The following is a 23314-nucleotide window of genomic DNA, read 5'->3' on the forward strand; positions in this document are numbered from 1 at the left end:
ATCAGCAGAGACTATACATCAGGGGTGAGCAAACTACAGCCCGGGGGCCACATCCAGCCCTTCAGACATTTTAATCAAGCCCTCGAGCTCTTGCTGGGGAGCCGGGTCCGGAGCTTACCCCACTCCGGTGCTCCAGCCAAGGAGCGGGGTCGGGGGCTTGTGCGGCTCCATGTGGCTCCCATTAGCTGACAACCTTAGCCAATGGGAGCTGCAGGGGCGGTGCCTGCAGATGGGGCAACACACAATGCCGCCTAGCCATGCCTCCACATAGGAGCCAGAGGGGGGACATACCGCTGCTTCTGGGCGCTGCTTGAGGTAAGCGCTGCCCAGAGCCTGCACCCCTGACCCCTTCCCGCGCCCCAACCCACTGCCCCCAGCCCTGATCCCCATTCTGCCCTCCAAACTCCTCGGTCCCAGCCTCCGCCTGCACCCCAGAGCCTGCACCCCCAGCTGGAGCCCTCACTCCCCCACCACCTGCACCCCAACCACTTGCCCCAGCCCAGAGCCCCCTTCTGCACTCTGAACTCCTCATTTCTGGCCCCACCCCAGCACCCAACCCCCAATTTTGTGAGCATTCATGGCCCACAATACAATTTCCATCCCCAGATGTGGCCCTCGGGCCAAAAAGTTTGCCCATCCCTGCTATACATAGAAATCTAGTCAAAAGATATTTTCACAAAGAAAACAAATGGCAGGTAAAGGCACTTCAGAGTATTCCTACAGACCATAATGAAAGATCTAATAATTAAGGTTTTAGAACAAAACACAGGTCCCGCATTTTTTTGGCTTTTCTTGAGCGGTGGGGTTTTGGGGTTAAATGGATTTTCACAAGTGTTGGCTACTCACTAATCCCCTTGGAGTCAGTGGGAACTGCAGGTGCACCGCACTTAAGAAAATTTGCTGTATGTATTTAGCATGAAGACACAGCAGAACACTGAGCTCTTCATCATGGAATAATCGACTGGAATTGCAAACTCAGTTATCTAGCAATTTAACACGCAGAGGCCAAAGCAACAAAAGCACGATGAATGGTGCAGATGAACAGAAGAAGCAATGACATAGTTACAAGTTGATGATAGAATAACATGGACAATGACGGTGAAGGGAATGCAGCCAGTAGTGAAGATGACAATGTTGTGCTGGGCAGTCACACCGTTCACTGAGGCTGTTGGTCATGGTAGCCACCTTCCATTCAGGCTAAATTAGGGAAAAGTTAAATGAGTCTTTGTTTAGAGATAACTGGAACAATAGAAAACCACCACCAAAGGACTAGATTGCATGCTAACCTGGGCAGTGGCTGGGCCATGAATTCCGAGGGGTTTGCTGGGGGGGCCTTATTACAAACCAAAAATGGGGTGAAACTATGTCTGTGCGAGAAACAGCAGAAAGTCCAGGAGACAGCCAGAATGAGCACTAAGAGAACGGCCCTGAGAAAAAAGCCTAAAGAGAGCTTTTTAAGCTGTGTGCTGGCTTGGAATTGTGAGGAAAGAAACTGTCTCCTGCTGTTTGATTCCTATTGTGTTCAGGGAAACAGGATTTATGGACATTCTTTGTAAATAAACAGGATTTCATCAAAGAAATACCTGACTCTCATTAATATCTCCTTCTAATAGAAACAACCCACAAGGCTCTGAATACTGGCTAATCAACTGGGCCAAAGGGGATAACAATAATAATTTTGATGTAAAATTATCCACAGAGAAAGTAAACGGCATTTTGTACCAAAACAGACATCTTCTAAACTGGAGGTAATGGTCTTGGGCTCTGATTTATGAAACCTGAAATCAAAAGGACAGACACCTGTAGTACCCAAAACTAAGGAAGTGATGAAATGCTTCTAATCTCTCCAGAGAAAAAAACTCTTCTAGTTTCCAGCTGTTGGCAGGGAAAAGATAGTTTAGCAACTCTTGCACTCAGTTATACTGAGTGGACAACAGGAAAGGGATCACTTGTTGACTATCTATTCTTTCTGTTCATTCCCTCTGAAGCAACTGGTATTGGTCACTGTTGGAAGACAGGATACTGGGCTAGATGGACCTTTGGTCTGCCCCAGTATGACCGTTTCTTATGATCTTTCTCATTAAAAATAGAACAAAACACCTTAAAGATCATAGTACGAAAGGATCTAACCAGCACAGCTTCTGCAAAAGAATATCACACCTCACTAACCTATTAGAATTCTTTGAACATGTTAAACTACTGGATAAAAGAGAAATCAGTTGACAGATTATTCAACAAATTCTTGGAATACATTGGAGTCAATTTTTTATTTCAGAAGGTGGAGAAAGCAACTAGGAGAGAGGCTGTTCTGGATTTGATTTTTGACAAATAGGGAGGAACTGGTTGAAAATTTGAAAGTGGAAGGAAGCTAGGATGAAAGTGATCATGAAATGGTAGAGTTCATGATTCTAAGGAATGGTAGAAGGGGAAGCAGCAGCACAAAGATCATGGATTTCAAGAAGGCAGCCTTGAGCAAACTCAGGGAGTTGGTAGGTAAAATCCCATGGGGGAAATTTCAGGGGAAAAACAGTGAGACAGTTGGCAGTTTTTCAAAGAGACATTATTAGACAAGAACAAACTATCCCCACTGCCTAGGAAAGATTGGAAGTATGGCAAGAGAACACCCTGGCTTAACCTGGAGATCTTCATTAATCTGAAACTGAAAAAGAGTCCTGAAAAAAGTGGAAACTAGGTTAAATTATGAAGGATGAATATAAACAACCACCACAAGCATGTTGGGACAAAATTAGAAAGGCCAAGGCACAAAATGAGAGCAAACTAACTAGAGACATAAAAGATAACAAGAAAACATTCTACAAACACATTAGAAACAAGAGGAACACCAAGGACAGGGTAAGGCCCTTACTCAATGACGGGGGAAAGATAACAAAAACCATGGAAATGACAGAAGTGCTAACTGACTTTTTTGCTTCAGTTTTCACCAAAAAAGGTTAGAAGTGACTGGGTGTCTAACATACTGAACACCAGTGAAAATGAGGTAGAAAATGAGGAAAAAACAAGTTAAAAATTACTTAAACAAGTTAAATATATTCTAGATGTCTGTGCCTGATGAAATACATCCTAGAATACTCAAGGAGCTGACTGAGCCATTAGTGATTATCTTTGAAAACTCGTGGAAGAAGGGAAAGATTCCAGAGAAGTGGAAGAGGATAAATATACTGCCAACCTATAAAAAGGGGAATAAGGACAACCCAGGGAATTACAGACCAGTCAAGCTTAATTTCAGTACCTGGAAAAATAATATAGCAAATAATTCAGCAATCAATGTGCAAACACCTAGAAGATAATAAGGTGATAACTAACAGTCAGCATGGATTTGTCATGAACAAATCATGTGAAACCAACTTAACAGTTTTCTTTGACAGGGTTCACTTGTACAGTTTGCAGATGATACCAAGCTGTGAGGGAGCAAAAGGGTGGGGAGGGTTTGCAAGTACTTTGGAGGATAGGATTAAAATTCAAAATTCAGACACACTGGAGAAATGTTCTGAAGTAAATAGGATGAAATTCAATAAGGACCAAAGCAAAGTACTACACTTAGCTCTGGTCTACACTGGAGGGGTGGGGGGATCGATCTAAGTTACGCAACTTCAGCTACATGAATAACGTAGCTGAAGTCGGTGTACTTAGATCAACTTACTGTGGTGTCTCCACCGTGGTGAGTCGACTGCTGCTGCTCCCCTGTCGACTCTGCCTGCACCTCTCGCGGCACTAGAGTACAGGAGTCAATGGGAGAGCACTCAGGGGTCGATTTATCGCGTCTAGACTAGACATGATAAATCATTCCCTGCTGGATCGATGGCTGCCCACTGATCCGGCGGGTAGTGAAGACATACCCTTAGGAAGGAACAATCAGTTGCACATATACAAAATGGGAAATGACTACCTAGGAAAGAGTACTGCAGAAAGGGATCTGGGGGTCATAATGGATCACAAGCTAAATATGAGTCAACAGTGTAACACTGTTACAAAAAAAGTGAACATCATTCTCGATCTATTAGCAGGAATATTGAAAGCCAGACATATGAAGTTATTCTTCCACTCTACTCCACGCTGATAAGGCCTCAGGTGGGGTATTGCATCCAATTCTGGGCGCTACATTTCAGAAAAGATGTGGACAAATTGGAAAAAGTCCAGAGGAGAGCAACAAAAATTATTAAAGATCCAGAAAACATGACCTATGAGGCAAGACTGAAAAAAACAGATTTGTTTAGCTTGAAGAAGAGAAGACTGAGGGGGGATATGATAACAGTTTCAAGTGCATAAAAAGTTGTTACAAGGAGGAAGGGGAAAAGTTGTTCTCCTTAACCCCCGAGGATAGGGAAAGAAGCAAAGGGCTTAAATTGCAGCAAGGAACATTCAGGTTGGACATTAGGAAAAACTTCCTAACTGTCAGAGTAGTTAAGCATTAAAACAAATTGTGTAGGGATGTTGTGGAATCTCTGTCATTAGAGGTTTTTAAGAACAAGTTAGACAAATACCTTTCAGGAACGGTCTAGTTATTACATAGTCCTGCCTTGAGTGCAGGGGATTGGACTAGATGACCTACTAAGGTCCCTTCCAGTCCTAAACTTCTATGATACTATAATCTATTAGCTTTCAAAAGGCCTTTGACAAAGTCTTGCAGAAGACACTACTAAAGTAACTAAGTAGTCATGAGATGAGAGACAAAGTATTGTCAAGGATCAAAATCTGCCTAAGAGACAGAAAACAAAGGAGCAGGAATAAATGGTGAGCTTTCATCACAGCAAAAACTTAACAGCTGGGTGCCTCAAGGTTCTGTACTAGTGTTGGTGTTGTTTAATATCTTTACTAACAATCTGAAAAGTGGATCAGGAAGTAAGGTGGCTACATTTTCAGATGACAAATTATTTTGAGTATTCAAGCCCAGGGAAAACTGAGGAACTTCAGAGGGACTTAAACAAGCTAGATGAATGGATAACATGATAACAGATGAAGTACACTGTTGATAAATGCAAAATAACGCACAATGGAGGGAAATTTTTAAATATTCATACACCTTACAGGGATCTAAATTAACTGTATCAACTCAGGAAAGGGACCTCACTGGGGCATCACTGAACAGTTCAAAGAGGACCTCTGCATAATGTGCAGTTGCTGTCAAAAAACCAAAATGTTAGGATGCATAAAGAATGGGAGAGAAAATAATAAAGAAAACATTATAATCCCATTATATAAATCAATGGTTTCCCCTCATCTGGAGTACTATGTGCAGTAGTGGTTACCCCCACCTCAAAAATTATATTGCAGAATTTGAAGCGGTCAGAGATGACTGGTGAGACTGCATAGGGGCATGGGAAACCTCTCACCTGAAAGAAAGACTAGGAATGATTACCTTAGGAAGTAGGTAAATGAGAGGGGAAGTGACAGAAATAGAAAATAATATGTGGTGCACTTAGAGAAAGTAGATTGGAAGCTAGACACCTATTTGGATAACAAGAATATCCAGAATAATAAATAACAAAACAAATTATAAGGGATATAAAATCTCTTGCTTCAGGAATTAAGCCAATTTCTAACAACGTAGGGTAAGGACAAGACTTCCATAAGGAGCAGATTATCCCATATCTACCTACTGTAAAGTTTCTTGCACCTTCCTTTGAAGCATGTGGTGGTGGCTACCGTCAGAGGCAGGATACTGGACCATAGGTCTGATCTAGTGTGGCAATTAATATATTCCTAGCAGGGACAATGGTCCAAAATATGGTTTCATTATTTCCTTTATTACCCACAGAAGAGACTAAACAGCAGAACTAAACCACTGAAGTTTTTCCCATTACTTGATGATTTAGAAGAGATAAAGGAAGTGAGCATTTATGGTTTTGTGGGCATGTGCAGGAAGGGTTAGAAATACAACTTAACAGCTCAGAGCTAAAATTCATACCCTACTGTTAACCATCTTTCAGTCACGCCTGTAAAGGCAGGTGATTTTAGAACTAAAATTTTCCAAACATCAATTAGGACTAAAAATAGATGCTATACCACCTGATGCCTGTGCATTTCATATGATTGCACTAAGCCAGGTGAATTTGCAGTAACCATAGCATTTTACATACACCTGTAGATCAATGACTGAAAATAAATGTGGTTAATATTTATATGCATTTTAAAAATGTTTTGAAGTTAGTTAATGTACTTTTTTAATAAAAAGCAAGACAGTGATAGACACTGAAGATAAAAGCTACATTGTCAAAACTTGAAAAAGATCCCTATTAGTAATTATATTTGTTGTCCTGAGGTGTTTCATATTAATTTGAACCTGCCTGTGGAACCATAATAATTAAATGTAGAAAGATTCCTACTAAATATATCCACTTAAGCCAATGGAAAATAATTCCCCCACAAGACCCCTCAAATGCTCCAACTGATTAGTGTCACACTGTCACATCTTGGAGAAAACTCCTCAATGTCTAACAGAATTAAGAGTCATTTGCAAAATGATAAAGTAATTTTCCTGAATAAAGGTCTGATATTAGTGAGGCAGCTTCCATTTCCCCCTGTTCAAAAGTCCAAGTAGAGTTAGGATACAAAAAAACTTGGAACCTCTTCTCACACGGGTAGACTACACTTCATCATCATTCCTCGGCTATCCCAATGCTGGAATGATAAATAGTTCTTGTCTAAATCTAAAACCAGGCAAGATGGAAGTAGAATTTCAAATAGGTAATGAAAATGACTATGAAAAAATAGCTAACATTCCATCACCCTCACTAGAGGGCATCTGTCCCACTGTCATCAGAGTGGCTTGCAGCCAAGAGGGCTTTCTGGACTCTTCACTGACAATAGACACCCAAATAGCAAAAGCACCAAAAAAAAAGGGGGCCTTTTTCTACCTTCCCCTAGCCAAAAGATCTCATACTATCCTGCCAGATGTGGATTTGATCCTCCAAACTTCGTTACTGAAAATCACTGTATCTGGGAAGGAAATTATAAATGTTAAAGAAACTTTAGTCAGTGCAACAACCTGACCTCCAACCTACGCTGATGAAAGCACACTTGCTCTGATCACTTTAGCTACTCATCAAACACCAGAATGAGCGAGCCCCTGGAGTCTTCATCAGCGAAGCTTTCATCAGGCTGGCACTGGACTTCCTTGGAAATTGACTCTTACTATGTGACCATGATCACCTGTGACAACTAAAATCCTCAGGAAAAATGGAAATGTTAATAGTTAGATTGAGAGTGGGAGTTTCTGATAAGAAGATGAAATCCTAGTACCATTGAAGTCAATGGTAAACTTTCCATTGATTTCATGGAGCAGGATGTTACCCAGAGTCTTCTTGGCAGCTAGTCCTTGGCTATAAAACACCTTTCCATGAGAGTTAAAAATGTTCACAAAACCTCACCACTTTTGGGGGGAAGAGGGAGAGGAACGGACATGACAGACTGATCTGTATCACCTATTTCCCATAATGAAATAATTTAAAACAATTACAAAACATTCAGCCTTCCCTTAGAAGCGTGAAAAGATGACAAAATTCTAGGTTTTTGTGTAAAACGCTGATATGGATTTATATAAACTTGTAATCCCCTCATTCATATGCCACTGTATAAATAAGGTATAAATACAAAGACAGCGAGGTTGAAACCAACTAAGAATAATATGGTCAGCAAAAAACCCAATTATTTTAATACAGTTGAGGATCAGAATTATCAATTTAAGAATAGGGAATTAAAATAACATTTAGTGATAATCATGCAGGAAATTTAACTTAAAAGAATATGACACATTAAAAGATAAACTACAGCATAAAATAAAGATGACTGATAATAAGGACAGTTGATATTCACCTTCACTATTTTTTAATGTTCTGTATCAGCATTTTATTAAACAAATGTTAAATATACTAAAAGATGAGCATGAAACTGGGTTCAGAATTATCAACAGTTAATATAATGTTGTCATGACACTACAGGCTATTTCATCAATACACTTCCAAATAAAGGAAAATGAGAAACAATTTTATTGAGAACATTCTTGATTGTCTTAGTTAGTGTCTTTTTATTGCTTTCAAGGCTACAGCTATGATAATGGCACCATACCGTGAAGCTGTTGTTGACATTTTTTGTGCTCGATTCAGCTACACTGGCATCTGACAGGTCAACTTCATCAAATATTAGAGACTGTGAACAGAAAATAACACAAACACATTAAATACCACTTTTAAGCACACTTACCCTACTGCACTTTCACTTCCACATTACTGTTTTAGGAATCAAATTAAATAAGTAGAAAAATTACTAAGCAGATAAATCTTTCTAATTTCGCCTTTCAAAGGGAGCCATGCAACAATCTGATCAGTACGAAAATTCAAAAACATAAGCGGGCTGAAAATGAATTTTATCCCAGTCAAAAAAGTAATCTTCACTTTAAAAATACCTTTGAGAAAATGTACAATATTATATTCAGCCTTGAAGGGCCACTTAAGGAAGCCATAATAGAATCAAAGAAGATAAATACATATAACAGTCTGTCAGAGTTTACTTTAAACATCGCAGCCTGTTAGCCAGTGTTAAGTCTGCTGGGAAAGAGTTAAATGGGTTCTGTTGGCTCACTGAGACTCATTGATGAAGAGTAAAACAATTCCAGTCATGTGTCTCTTCTCCCTTCCTGTGGGGAAAAAGAGTAAAAAAGAAAGACACCCCCCCCTCCCTCCGGGTCATCCCACATACACACACTCAACTCATGGCAGGGAGTTGAAACTAAGGATGGTCCTGCAGTTGAGGCAGGTATGACTGGGATGGCAGGGGATCTGCATTTAATTCCCAGATCTGCCTCAGTTTCCCACCTGTAATATGTGGATGATCCTGCCATTTTCCCACCTCTTGTCTGTCTTGTTAATTAAGGTTGTCAGTTCTTCAGGGCAGCAACTGTACAAGTGTGCCTAGCGTGGGTGACTCATGCCCTCATTCTTACCTATGTGACCTTTGATACCTTTGACGCACCATGCAGCTGAGTCGCAGGGGAGATTGTAGTGCATCATGGGAAATGTAGTGGGTCAATCAATAGGAGCAAATGAGGGCCTGAAGCACCTGAACTACCACTCCCAGAAGGCACCATGGGGGCTCATGAAGAAGCAGCTTAATGATAAACTGATTTGAAATTAAATGTTTCCGTTCAGTTCAACAAACTGAAACATTTCCATCTGGATCAAACTGACCTGAAATGAAATATTTCATTTAGATTTTCCCTGACAGGAAGGAGAGTAATTTCTGAAAATGAAATTTTCCCACTGAAAATTTCAGTTTTTCAGAACTTCATTTTCCATTGAAAATTCATTTCAAGGGATAACTCCTGACTAGCAGTATTTAGCATAATCATAAAAACTTGAACTTTGAGGTTTAACATTTGAACAATATCCCTCCAATGTTTTTTTCCTTTTTAAAATTTATTTTCCTAAGCAAAAAAAGAGAAATCAGCTTATTAACGTTATTTGACTAATTTGTTTAAAAAGGGTAAAAGAACAGAAACAAACCACAATACAGAAAACTCAGAGGTGTATGTAACATGTCTTCTTTTGCAAGTTAATTTTGTATACTAATCTTTATAAATAGCAAATTGACTGTGAAAACAATCACTGTTATTTTAAAATTGATGGTCTAATTTTAATAAACCTAAGAAACAATTGGTGTTACAAGCATAAGGCTTTCGTTCTTAGTATTATACATCCTTACCTTTGAATCCTTGGCATAGTAAAGGGTACGGCCTCGAAGTTTGAAATAACGTTTTTTCCACCGCTGAAAAGAACTTGTTTGCTTCAATAGTAACCCTTCCTTTATACTTGTCTGAAAACAAGAAAAAAATATTTAAATACATCAGACCCAGTAAAAATATCCAAGTATCTAAATATACTATATAAAAAAAATTCTTAGACCCTTGTAAACAATTTTCTGTTCTGCACAAAGATATTCATTGTTTTTTATTTGTATTCATGCATGAGATGATGATTGATTCTATCATTTGACAATCAAACTATGCACAATTATTTTTAACAATGCGAATACTGGCAAAAGGTTACTTCTGTGTACGCATTCAAAAAGCAGTAGAGATATACACTGAAAATGCCAATAATTATTCTGGAGATTAAATTGCTATTTAATTGTATTACTTCTATAATTCAAAAAGCACAATATTGTAGTGAGCAATGATTGGCAGTTGCACAATTCTGAAAAAAAATATTAGTTATCTATGCCATACAAGCTCATGCAGATCGTACTCTGTGGCATCTGTACTCTTGCTACCCTTTTTTTCTAACTATTAAAATGGAAAAGAAGACAAACTCAAACTTGGAAGAATAGTGTCAAGAGCACAATAAATTAATGTGTTTAGAAATGTTTTGGTAGTATCTGTGGGCCTCATCACACCATTGATTTTTAAGCACTCCCCATGTACTTTTCATAGGAGGAGTTTTTATAACTCAATGGTATAATATAGTTCTGCACAGTGGCCTATATCACAGAGTGTCTTAAATACCCAATTTTCTCTTTTGAACTACACTATTAAAAGGGAAAAGCAGATACATATGGATCTGGATTCTCTGCTCTAAAGCAGCCTCTGAAGCATGGTATTTCCATTTTGTATTATGTCATGATGCAGATGTCATTGTACAGTGCAATTTCTAGACAACATGATGCAAAGGTCACTTATAAGTTGATCTGGACCTCTTATAAGCTTAATCAAACCCTGAAAAAAGGGCATGACACCATCTTCTTTCAATGGATGTCAAATTCTTCTTAACTTTAACATAATACATTCACAGTAAAAAGGAAAATATACCTTTTTGTTTCACTATTTCACATTTATGAACGTGAAATAATTGTTAAATATATCCATAGCATGGCTACTATACTAAATTCTTTAATGTTTTTTTCCTACTAAAATGCCCCCAAATATACCTAACAAAGATAAAATATTTTCATGTGATGTAATGGATTTTATTTGTTAGCAATTCAGTCAACAGTAGTCATAGGCACACACACCAGTTTTGGTTTTGTTTGTTATAGCCATACTGTACTTGTGTTTTGTTTCCCTCTTTGAAATTTTCATGGTGCACATGAATTAGGTGCATATGATTTACGTATATGCAAAAGTGAGAATAATATACAAATCAGTTCCATAAATACAATTTCTGTATTCAATGGTCCTAATTCCCTCTTCAAATATATAATGGGCATTGGCATTTATCTTCATATTATCCTGAAAGTGGAAACATCTAAATGTATGTTATGATATACATGGCATACATTATGGGAAGATCAGAATGTACACTAAAAACCTTCTTCATGAAGGAGATACATGAATTTAAAGTCTATAGAAAGAACATAAATCTGTTGGCCTATTTTTCTAGACTTTAAAAAATACACAGTTTTCCTGAAGATTAAATTAATTCCTTCATGCCATTTCTACAAAAACAGGCATTATCACGGCTTTCTCTCTCCCTTTTAGAGCACTAATAATATTCCACAAACACTCCAACCTGTTTAATGTAACCAGGGGATTGTTGTCCATTAAATGGCTCTGGAATCGTAAACGGCTTATGAATCAAAACTCTATGACAAATCTTTTAAACTACCATTTTAACTATGAGAAAGTTGTTTTCTCAACCAAAAAAACCCTTCTGAAGTTGGAGGTGAAAACACATTTAACTGCTATAGCATATTTTTTCATATGAAGCTATTACAACAGATCCTGATAATAAATATTCTTATTAATTTAAAATAGCCAGGTAATGTACTTTCATTCGTGTACAGTGTAAATGCTTTCATCAACAGACATACTCTACTGAGGGCAGAGCACTTCCATCATCCAGTTCCACTGGTACAGAATCCAACCCTTGCTACAGAACTTTGCTCCAAGGATGCAATAAGCCCAGCCCCCACTTCATTGGCAAAAGGTGATAAATAAAGCTATGATTTAGTAATGGAGGTCACAGAAGTCAAAGGCCTCCGTGACTTCAGCCAGTGCAAGCTGGGAGCTGCAGGGTCCCCTGCTGCCTGCGGAGGCAGGGACCTGTGGGGTACCCATGCCACCGCAGGCAGCAGGAGCCCCCCACCACTCCCGGCTACCACGGGCAGCAGGTGGAAGCCCTGCAGCTCCGAACCACCAGCGGAGCGGGACCCTGGAGCTTCGAGCCTGCCCACTGCTACCCAGGCTCCCCATTTTGTCATGGATATTTTTAGTAAAAGTCAAAGACAGGTCATGAGCTTCTGTGAATTTTTCATTATTGCCCATGACTTTTATTAAAAATATTTGTGACAAAATCTTAGCCTTAACGATAGGTCGCTCCGGTGGGAGACGGAGAGGTCTTGGCTGGTCTCTCTCACCTGGGAGCAGTCCTGGGAGATGGGGAAAAAGTAGTAACTGAAGCTGTCAGCAAACAGCATGGCCTGGAGAAGGGGCAGCAGCTTTTCCTGTGGCTCCAGCCCCCAACCCTAGCTCCCTGTTTTTCAGAACCCTGGTTGCCCTCTCTTCAGGCTACCTCCTCAAACTCTTCTGCTTCCAGACATGCTTCAGAAGAAGAGGTCATGGCTTGGCAAAGACATACATGTGCTGTGCAGCAATGAGAAGGGAGGAAACAACATACATATGTGGGTGCCTCCTGGAACCCAATGCATGCACAAAATGGGATGCTGCTGAAAAGTAAATTGAGATCATTGCATTCACAGAGGTGTGCAGCTCTCGGTTGTATGTTGATTAGCAAGTCCCACAGGTCAGTGTGGTGCCATCCTGGAACATACGGGCTTTAATATTTTGTGTAACATGTACAAATACAGACTTTTATCCCCATACACTTTTGGTAGTGATCTCTGCTACTTGGCAGATTACCTGGGCCCCCTCCTCAGGAAAATTCTGATTGTGCCCCTATTTTGGTCCAAAATCTAACCTTTATAGTGTGACACTTCCTAGGGTTATGAGGAACCTCCCCACCACCTGTCCTTAGCATCAGGAAGTCTTGTCTGTGCCTGCTGTGGATCAGCTGTCTGAAAGCATCAGCCTCTGGCAAGACAAGCCTGACCTTCCAGGCCTAATTCTCTCTGCAAAGGTTAGCAATAGGTAAGCACCAACCACTGAGTCCTCTGAGGGTCCCTCTGGACCGCTCAGCCTGTTCCACAGAACGCACACAGAACTCTCAGATACACTACTCCCAAAGAACAGCACCCTTCCATTTCCAAGGTTCAGCTCAGGATCCACCTCTTGGGGAAGTGGAGTAGCGTCTTCACTAGTAAGTGTAGACATGACCATAGTTTATCATCAAAGAATGGTGATTCAAATGATAGAAAGTAAGAATATTGGAAACAAATGGTAAAGCATAAAACAAAATCATAACATGCTTTCTAGAACCTAAACTTAATTAACAAGACACTGCCTAATTTCCTACAATATAGCTTACCCCAAGGACTTTCCCCAGCATTTTCAACCAGTTTGGCTGAGATCCCTTCTCATAAAATCAAGCCCGCTGGCAGCTTGGCCTCACAGATTAAAGGAATAAGGGTATGCCTCCATACCTCTTAAGTATTTCCCCAAAAGTTCATTGTCCTTACTGGCTCACTTCTTCCTCTAAATGTCCTCTCTTTGAAGATTTCACAGTCTTTCATTAGCAGTTGGCTCACACTGTGAACAGATGCCCATTTTGAACCATACAGTCCTTAATTTACACGTAAACAGACAAATAGACACACATTTCTTGCCTGAAAGAAAACGTGCTTTTCACCTTTCTGGTGATCAGCCTCTAGTCACAGACCTTAAGAACATAATTTTCAGTGTATATACATAACTACATATGTAATGATTATGATGACCAGTGTGATACAGGCTTTCATTAGAGACCTTACATGACATTCTTTTGATGAACTCCCTGCCAATCAATCTGCCAGCTGGCATCCAGAGGTCCTTGGGTCACACATAGATCATATTTCTAACCCCCAGTGTTGAGAGGAAAACCTTCAGTTACAAATGGAGCAGAAACCAAAGCAGTAATAATGTCTCCCTGAGTCTGCAGACAAGAAAACATCAAAGAGGCATGAACTGACCCATTCACCTCAGCAGAATATTAACTCTGAAGCATAATGGAAACAACTGTCAATATTGTTAACTACTTCACTGCTGTAATTTGGCAGAAGCATCCAGTTAATGGGCACATCTCACAAGCCCGAACTGCGATGCTTGCCAAAAGCTCTATCTCCCATTCAATTGCTAAAACCTCCAGCTTCCCCCATGACAGCTTGGGCAATCCAATTATACACCGTCACTGTAAAAATCTGCACACATACTGAAAACTAAAAATGTAGGGACAGAGCAAACACTCATGAATAAAATAGCCAGTACAATGCAATTTTCCTTTAGTTATTAATGAACTTGGTGGTACACTCAGCAAACTGAAATTAATGCCTATCACCTTAGATATCCTTACCCTTTAGCAACTTAGCAAACGGAAATTAATGTGCTACATAATAGTATTATATTCTCATCAAAACTCAATTTAAAAGATATCTCCACATTTTATAAAATTAAGTATTTGCAAATCAGTATTCAATTATTGAAAAAGGTAGAAACCCAATTCTTCATTGCAAAAACCCCAGTGATAAAGATGATTGGGGTTTGTGGGTATTACAATGATTGAAAGATTAAAAGCACCTTCCTTTATAAAGATGAATTCTTAGATATTTAGGTATCATTCAAAGTTCCAAGACTAAAGAGACTTGTTTCTGTGAAAGTGAGCTGTAATCTTCAGAGTGTGTCAATGTCAAAAATGAGTTAGAAGTGATTTCAGACACCACACAAGCCCATGAGTCAATTTTTGTACTTTTATAATCAAATTTTCCTATTGTAAAAAAAAAAAAAATTTCTCTTTTCCCTGTTTATGTGAGAAAAACCCACAGGAACAATAGGGGAAGTCTGCTGAGGGGAAATATTGAAACCAACTATGTACAAAGTACTGCCAAGCACAAAAAAACACATGGAAATATCAAAGAAAAAATTACATTTTTCCCAGTCACTTTCATTTATATAATCTTCAGTACAACTTAAAAAATTCAGACAGAGGAGCGATTTTTCAAGTTGACCTTTTGTTTTAAAATTTGTTTTTTGACTTTACTTAGGTCATCAGAAGCCTGGACAGTTAATATTTTGGTTGCTAAGATCACAAAATGTTTTAAATAAAACAAGAAAATATATTAAACATACAGTACATTCCATCCTCCAGAGACACTGCCTATTGATTTACCTTCCTAAATTTGAATACCAAAACAGATCAACGATATTTCTGTATTGCTGTGAGATTTCTATATGTTCACAGGGCACACAGTTATGGTCTGAAGCAAACACAATTCTGAGCACATTACAGAAAAAGAAAATCTCATGGTTCTCATTAACTCATACTCCCTTAACATTCCAAGTCTTCTGCAGATCATTACATTTTTAATAATATGTCTTTTTCAATCAAAGTCTTGAATTTTGATCAAGATGGGATCTTGGATTGCAAGTCTATGCTTTGTTGACAACGTCAAAACAGTAGTTTCAATTCTGCCACTTATGCTGACAGCTCTCTATTAATGGTTTCAAAATAAAAATAAATTGAATCTACAGAAAACAAAATCTTCACCCAATTGTTAAATGTAACAGTACATTTTTATTGAGGGTTTCTTGTGACCTCAAAAAAGACAAAAGGATGATGTTTAAAAATAGCTATGCCAGGGATATGAATGAGCACAGTTAAATAAATTAACAGAAAAAAAAAGACAGAAAGGGGATTAGTAATTTAATGTAATAAAAAAAGATTGTAACAGTTTCAATGTGTATCTTAAGGTAAAAATAAACCAACAAAAACTAGAAACCCAATGTAAATTATCTTTATGCAGCAATTTTTTGTGGTATCATAACCAATTGTACTTCTCTGACCTGTATTTCTACAGATTTCTCTCCTTGTTCAGCTGGTAAATCACAACTAAAATTCCAACAATTTCTTAGTGTGATTTGATCTATCTTGCTTTGAAACAGGACTAGATCAATGTGCACTAAGGAACTGTTAGTATGTGTTAGCAGGGTCTGAACGGACAGTTATCAAGCGGCAGGCTAGCGTGAGATAGAGTCATACCCAAGCTTAACGTGAATGAAATGTTCCTATAACCAAGCCCTTACTCTCTCTGTGACCCTGAGTAATTATTCTTTCTGCTTCAGGTTCTCCATCTACAAAACGTTTCTCTCATTAGTTCATGTTTGTAAAGTTCTGAAAATGGAAAATACTATGTAAATGAAAGACGATTAACTGAAAGAACAGACTGTTCTTATTAATAAGGGGAATAGAACAGCTGTAAAATATTTCACAATGGACAGATCACTTACAAGGTTGTGCTTTAGTGCCAAAGACTTGGTTATTATTCACAATTGAGTATTTGGTGCCAAAGACTTGGGTATTATTCACAATTATTAAGGGCTAGGGTATTATTCACAATTGAGCTAACTTCTGTCTTAGAACAATAATTTACAGCTACAACTTGGAATATCAAGTACTGTTCATTTTAGTTTCATTAGTTCTGAGTAAAAAGGTTTAAAATGGGTAAAATGACTCTTTCCCACGCAGGAGAGTGACATGGAAACACCACATACATCAGAAAATCAAAATTACAAAATTATAGAAATGTATATGAATTTTTCCAAAGAGACAATCAAATTAAAATGCTGATTAGGCTAATTTTAATAAAGTCATTCTGGCCTTGATCCTGTACCAAGTGAAGTCCATGGGAGCACTGCTATTGTCTTCAATGGCTGCAGGGTAGGCACTCAAAGATTTTGTTGTTCCATAAAATACATGTAGGTGTAACTATAAAATAACATGAACTACTAAAACTACTCAAGAGAAGATGCCTCCCACAAGCAAAATGCAAAAATCCCATTACAATTCCACTGGGAAGAGTAGAGTTTCTGTGGTCCTAGGGTAATGGTCTAACACATTTAAAATGTAAACAGTAGCAATCATCCCTTACTAAAGGTGTGTAACAATAGTATTGCCGAAGAGAGGCATATTAACACTGCTGCACACTTTCAAATCAAAATCATTCTCTGAAAGAAAATATAAACAAAAATTACAATAACATCAATATTATAATTAGATCTGTCTCAACAAATATTCAATTTTTCATTTATATTACTCTATTGGTTTTCTCCCTTTAAGACCACTAACAAATTCCATTGATTAAGACAAAACTCTAAGGAGTTGTACTCAGTAGAAAACAGCCTATTATTTCTGGCTATCAAATCCACTAAATGTTATCAACATTTGTGAAAATACTAAACTTTCAGACAATATAAATGTTGAGAAGACCTATAAAGTGAAAGGAGAGTGTTCCCAGAATCTTAATATGTATTGACTTTTCTAAAGAACCTAAACATGCATCAGTACTATACCCCTCCATTCGTAAAGGCTTTCCAAACTATTTTGTTTACAAAATGATCTGTCATTATACCATATTGTTTCTGATATTTTAATAGGATTAAGTCTGTATAAGACACTACAGGTGTTATAACAATCAGCAGCTCATATCATAACTCTAGTTTATCAAACTCCTGTTAGTTGACACATTAAAGTGCTGAGTATCTTTGAGACTTTATAGATAGGCTTGGAAGGATTAGATTTTTACTGGTAAATGTCAGTAAATGTCAATTTCAGCATACACACAAAAACTAACAAAAAGCTATTTCCATGGATAATAATCGAAATATACAGATAAGCAAACTAAGAAAAATGCTGAGAACTTAGAGTTTAAGAATACTTACTGACTATATTTTGACATCTGATGTGGACAATTTGTGTTTTAACAGTTACAAAGTGTTAACTTTGTGAATCTCAGCATCTAATGTCATTAAATAATTACTGTCAGACCCGCCTCCATAATTTCCTGCAACTGTGAAAATGTATATTGATAAAAGTAAAAAATAATACTTTAAAATGAACAGAGATATTATCCATCAAAACTCAAAAAAACAAAAATAAAAAAAAAATTGAATTCTGCCAGGCCTACTTATAGAGCATTTCCTTTTGAGTTACAGATTATACAGTTTAAAATAATTCACTGGTTTCACTGTATTCCAAATTTATATTGAGTTCACTCTACTTTACTAGAAGGTGTGGGAAATTCTGATTACTTATGTCATATTTTGAATTCAGTTACCTAACTATTCCTCAACAAGTTTAATTCATCTACTCTTTGATTAGCCAATTCAATGAAACCTTTCATCCACAATAACTCCTTGGACAGGGCACCTCTTTCCAGCAGATCTCAGTGGTGAAAAAAAAAACAAAAAACATTACTGTCTAATTCATTATTCACTGCCCAGAAATCCATATTTTTAAGTGTGAAAAGCAGCAATCTAATTGATATGACTATGGTAAAAGCATGCCAAGGAACTGTGCAACATGGAAAAAGCAGTTCATAGCAACAGACTCCAGATTAAGCTGAAGAATTATGGACTGTGCTTACTGTTTTTTAAATTTTCATGATTTATGTAATCTGGCATCCTGGGGACTGGATTAGGCTTTTCATATTTTATTAAAATGTTTGGTTTAGCTTCAAAAGATGCCTTTATATCAGAGGTGGGCAAACTTCTGCCCGCGGGAAACTGCTGCCCAGCCCCTGAGCTCCTGGCCCAGGAGGCTCTCTCCCGGGCCCTCCCCCGCTGTCCCCCCTCCCCCGCAGCCTCAGCGCGCCACGCCACTGGCGCAAGGCTCTGGGAGGCCGGGCAGCGCAGTTGCAGAGCCACGGCCTGACCCGGTGCTCTGGCCGGTGCGGCTGTAGCGCTGCCAGCCACTAGTGCTCCAGACAGCGTGGTAAGGGGATGGGGACGGGGACGGGGGGAGATAGAGGGCAGGGGAGTTGAGGGGGGTGGTCAGTGGGCGGAGAACAGGGGGGTTGAATGAGGGCAGGGGTCCGGGGGGGGCACGATTGGGTGGTGGGGGGCAGTCAGGGGCAGGGGTTCTGTGGGTGGTTGGATGGGGCAGTGGTCCTGGGGGGCAAGTCAGAAATGAGAGGGGGGGTTGGATGGGACAGTAGGGGACAGTCGGGGTGGGGGGTCCAGTGGTGGTCAGGGGACAGGGAGCAGTGGAAGGTAGTCCCGGGGGGGCCGTCAGGGGACAGGGGGCAGTTGGATGGGGCAGGAGTCCCGGGGGAGCCGTCAGGGGGCGAGAAGCAGGTGCGTGGGGGTTGGATAGGCGGCAGGGGCCGGGCCACGCCTGGCTGTTTGGGGAGACCCAGCCTCCCCTAACCAGCCCTCCATACAATTTTGGAAACCCGATGTGGCCCTCAGGCCAAAAAGTTTACCTGCCCCTGCTTTATACCATGCAGTTCTGTGAAGATATGGTGTAAACCAATGGCTCTCAAACTGTGATCAACAGAGCACTTGCTATTAGGGCAGTCCGAAAAAAAATTATTCTGGTTCATGAAAAATTTAGAGGTTTCAAGATTTGTTTTTGTTCCACACTGGAACAAGACCAAGACCTTTAGAAATTTTTCACAAAAAACAAGAGAAGAATAGGGACCAGCCCAGAATTGCCAATAGCCCAGTGGGTAGGGCACTCACCTGGGATGAGGGAGAGATAGGATCAATCCCTGCTGTGAATCAAACAGAGCTAAACAGTCAGACTCTCTGGAGCTCTCCTGTTGGAGCTGTTCCACTTTGTAAAATAATTAAATATTCCTTGGGACAGAGAGATACGGATTCTCAAGCCAGTTGGTTAGCGCACAACCAGGGATATGGGAGACCCAGGTTCAGTTCCTTGTTCTGCCCAATTCAAAGTGGTGACTTATTACATATTCACTGGGCAGACAGAATCAGGCAGAAACGTGAACCTGTCTCCCCCACATATCAGGTGAGCCCACTAACCACTACTGGCTACGCTAAGGGTTTTTTTTTTTTCCCTTTCTCCCCTGCCCACCTGCCCTGAAATTTCAGACTGGAAGTAAGAAACTTTCCCAACAAAAGTTTTGATGAATCAACAGTTTCTGACCAAAAAAAAAAAGCTTTGTTGCAAAATTCCCCATCAGCTCTACTTACCAGTGATCTGTGGGGAGCTGACTAGTCACATGGCATGGCCTCCACTCCTTATTTCCAGCTACAACTTCATTCTCTTTAAGAGAATGAAAGCATAGATGGGTATTCAGAAGACTGGACTCTTTTCTCAGTTCAAATATAGACTTTCTCTGTGACCTCAGGTAAATCACTTATTCTCTGCGCTTTGGTTCCCAATCTGCACAGTGGGGATAACACTTCCTCACCTCATAGTGGTGTTGGTATTGCTAGGTGTGAGGGGTGTACAAACCCCACACTGAAAAGGCAGGAGTTAAGTGCTATTTAGGGCCCAGGCCACCTCAACCCCCGCACCTGCAAAGGATATATGGGCTGGAGGAGGAGCTTAAAAAGAGAACAGAACAACTCAGTAGCTGATAGTCAGTGGAGGTAACAGATCTACACTCTTAGCTCCACTGTGAGAGGTCCAGCTGCTTGGGGATTCTGGCTACTGGAACTCTACCAGACCTACTGAGGAGAAGAGGACTCTGGACACTCAGAAGAATCAATTCTCTCCAGTCTTTTTCAACATCTACATGCAACCACCAGGTGAATTGGTCAGATGACATGGACTCAATTGTCAGCAACAGTAGCTGACCTATATGTCTACCTTTCATCACAAACGACCACATCACCACCATTTCCTTTGACTGAAGGTTCACATCCACAATTGGTCAATTCAGTCTGCAGTTTGGGTATACTCTCGGATTACTCCCTGATGCTGAGCTCTCTCATCATAATGGCCAGGACTAATGCTTTCTACCATCATCAATTAGCTAGGAGACTTCATCCCATCCTGGTGGACGAACATCTGGCCTCATTTATTCATGCCTTTGTCACTTCTTGGCAGAACAAAAGCAACACAATATACAGGTACCTGGAAATGAAACCTACAGCACTTAGGAACCTCCAACTACTACAAAAAGCTCTACTCTCTCATTTCCTTTTCCTAGTTACTAAATCTTTAGATAGTTTATTATAGGAGTATCTTTGGTGCGAGATCTAAGGTGTAATTGACCTGGGGTAAGTGTCTGGTCCTTTGGAACTGGTAGTAATCTGAATATTGCTGAGATGTTTGGTGTAAGGAACAATCTATCACACAGGTAAGCTTAACTGGGTGTGGTAAGATACACAAGGGACTGTCTATGCCTCCAGAGTGCTTGAGGAGTTTTTTCACTTGATAATTGGTGATATCTAAGTATAGAACTCACAACCAGTTCGGGGTTTGTGCTCTGCTTCTGAACAGTCTTGGACAGGTATTCACGCTCTTGAGCCACTGGAGGACAGCTTGACAGATATTATGTATCTTTTTAAGCTAACAAAATTGCCTTTGGTTAAGAGGGCCCTAGAGTGAGGGACTCTCTTTCCCATGACCTCTCTCCACTTTTAACCATTACCTTAAGACTTTCTCCCTGAAGTTATTTTCATTAGCCTCTGTGATTACCACCACCATTAACTGTTTGCATCCTCTTTCTCCATCACTGCACCTTGTGTTCTCCCCCCACCACACGCACACATTTTGTTTTAAAAGAGTGTTTTCTCTTTAAATGTTTTTCTTCTGTTGTATTTCCTGTTTTACTGTAGAACTCTCAGGCACTCTGGTATGAGAAGTCCACCTATCACTTGGCAGCCAGTGTTAATTAAATTAGAATACATAAGCATAGGATTATTCAATTACCTTCATTGCAATGAAGATATTGTTATTATTTATGCTTTTACTGTCAGTGACTTGTGCAGTTAAATATGCACTTTGCGTTTTAAGTAGCATGATGTCTTCTTTTTACATTAAAACAACTGAACATATTATTAAAGTATTTTTAATAGAAAAGCATGGAAAAATAGAAATGACAAGCATGGAAATAAATGTGTTAGAGTATCAAAACTGTCAAAAAAAGTTATACTTCTATAATTACTGCCTTTCATTTTATCAATAAAAATCTGTCTATAAAAATAAGTTCTCAGTTTCTTACAAACAGGCATCTTATCCACACGTTTGGTTAGGATTTAGGATTTTTTTTTTAAATATATATCTGCTGCCTGATTGTGTACTTCAGTTCCACATGAGGTGTGTGGTTGACTGGTCAGTTCGTAACTTTGGTGTTCTGAACTCTGAGGTTCTACTGTGTACATTGTTTGAAAAGAAAAAATTATCCTGTGTAAAGATGTGGTATACCAAACTGTCAGCCACTGAAGAAATGTAGGGACTATTTAAAAACTCCTGAACCAGTTCATACTAGTGTTAAACTTAGTATATACATTAAAGATAGGTAAAGTTATTTTCTGACACCTCTCAATGAAGTGTCATATATGAAAACAGGTCAATGAGTTTCTTTGGTATTTGCTTGTCTTCTACAATAACAAACCAGAAGCTAATACAATTTTTTCCTCATAACTGTTTACCTGTTTCTGTGGAGTTTAGCTTTGTGTGAATCTCTAGGTGATCGCTTCAGGATTGTCTGAAGAGACAGGATTAGTTCTACCCTACTGAGAGCATGAAAGTAGTGAGGAGACCTTTGGAGACAGTACTGAACCGCTGAACCATCTTCTTTGTGCATGTGGCCAAGGGGCTGTGTTGAATGCCCAGTTGCATGAGATGCAATAAGATGAGAATTCTGTGTTAAGAATTTATAATAGGCTTTGTGAAGAAGACAAGTTTTTAACATCCTAGCATGGAAGACGCAACTGCCTTCATCACAGTTCTGATAGCTCATGAGATAATGTTGGATATAAGAACAAATGGATATAAACTGGTGATCAGAAAGTTTAGACTTGAAATTAGACGAAGGTTTCTAACCATCAGGGGAGTGAAGTTTTGGAACAGCCTTCCAAGGGAAGCAGTGGGGGCAAAAGACCTATGTGGCTTTAAGATTAAACTCAATAAGTTTATGGAGGAGATGGTATGATGGGATAACATGATTTTGGCAATTAAATGATCTTTAAATATTCATGGTAAATAGACCCAATGGCCTGTGATGGGATGTTAGATGGGGTGGGATCTGAGTTACTACAGAGAATTCTTTCCTGGGTATCTGGCTGGTGAATCTTGCCCATATGCTCAGGGTTCAGCTGATCGCCATATTTGGGGTCGGGAAGGAATTTTTCTCCAGGGCAGATTGGAAGAGGCCCTGGAGGTTTTTTGCCTTCCTCTGTAGCATGGACACGGGTCACTTGCTGGAGGATTCTCTGCTCCTTGAAGTCTTTAAACCATGATTT

General features: G+C 39.4%; 1 protein-coding gene across 1 annotated transcript in view; it reads right to left on the reverse strand.

Annotated features, from left to right (window-relative positions):
- The window catches only part of DGKH (diacylglycerol kinase eta), a 263268-nt gene that overhangs the window by 109532 nt on the left and 130422 nt on the right, over positions 1–23314 (reverse strand). The window contains exons 3-4 of the mRNA XM_078853169.1: positions 9718–9828; positions 8086–8166 (exon numbers count right to left, since the gene is read on the reverse strand). Of these exons, the coding sequence (XP_078709295.1) occupies positions 8086–8166; positions 9718–9828 (192 nt within the window). The remainder of the gene's footprint in view (positions 1–8085; positions 8167–9717; positions 9829–23314) is intronic.

The sequence above is a fragment of the Lepidochelys kempii genome, chromosome 1 (genome assembly GCF_965140285.1).
Source record: "Lepidochelys kempii isolate rLepKem1 chromosome 1, rLepKem1.hap1, whole genome shotgun sequence".
Classification (NCBI taxonomy): Eukaryota; Metazoa; Chordata; order Testudines; family Cheloniidae; genus Lepidochelys; species Lepidochelys kempii.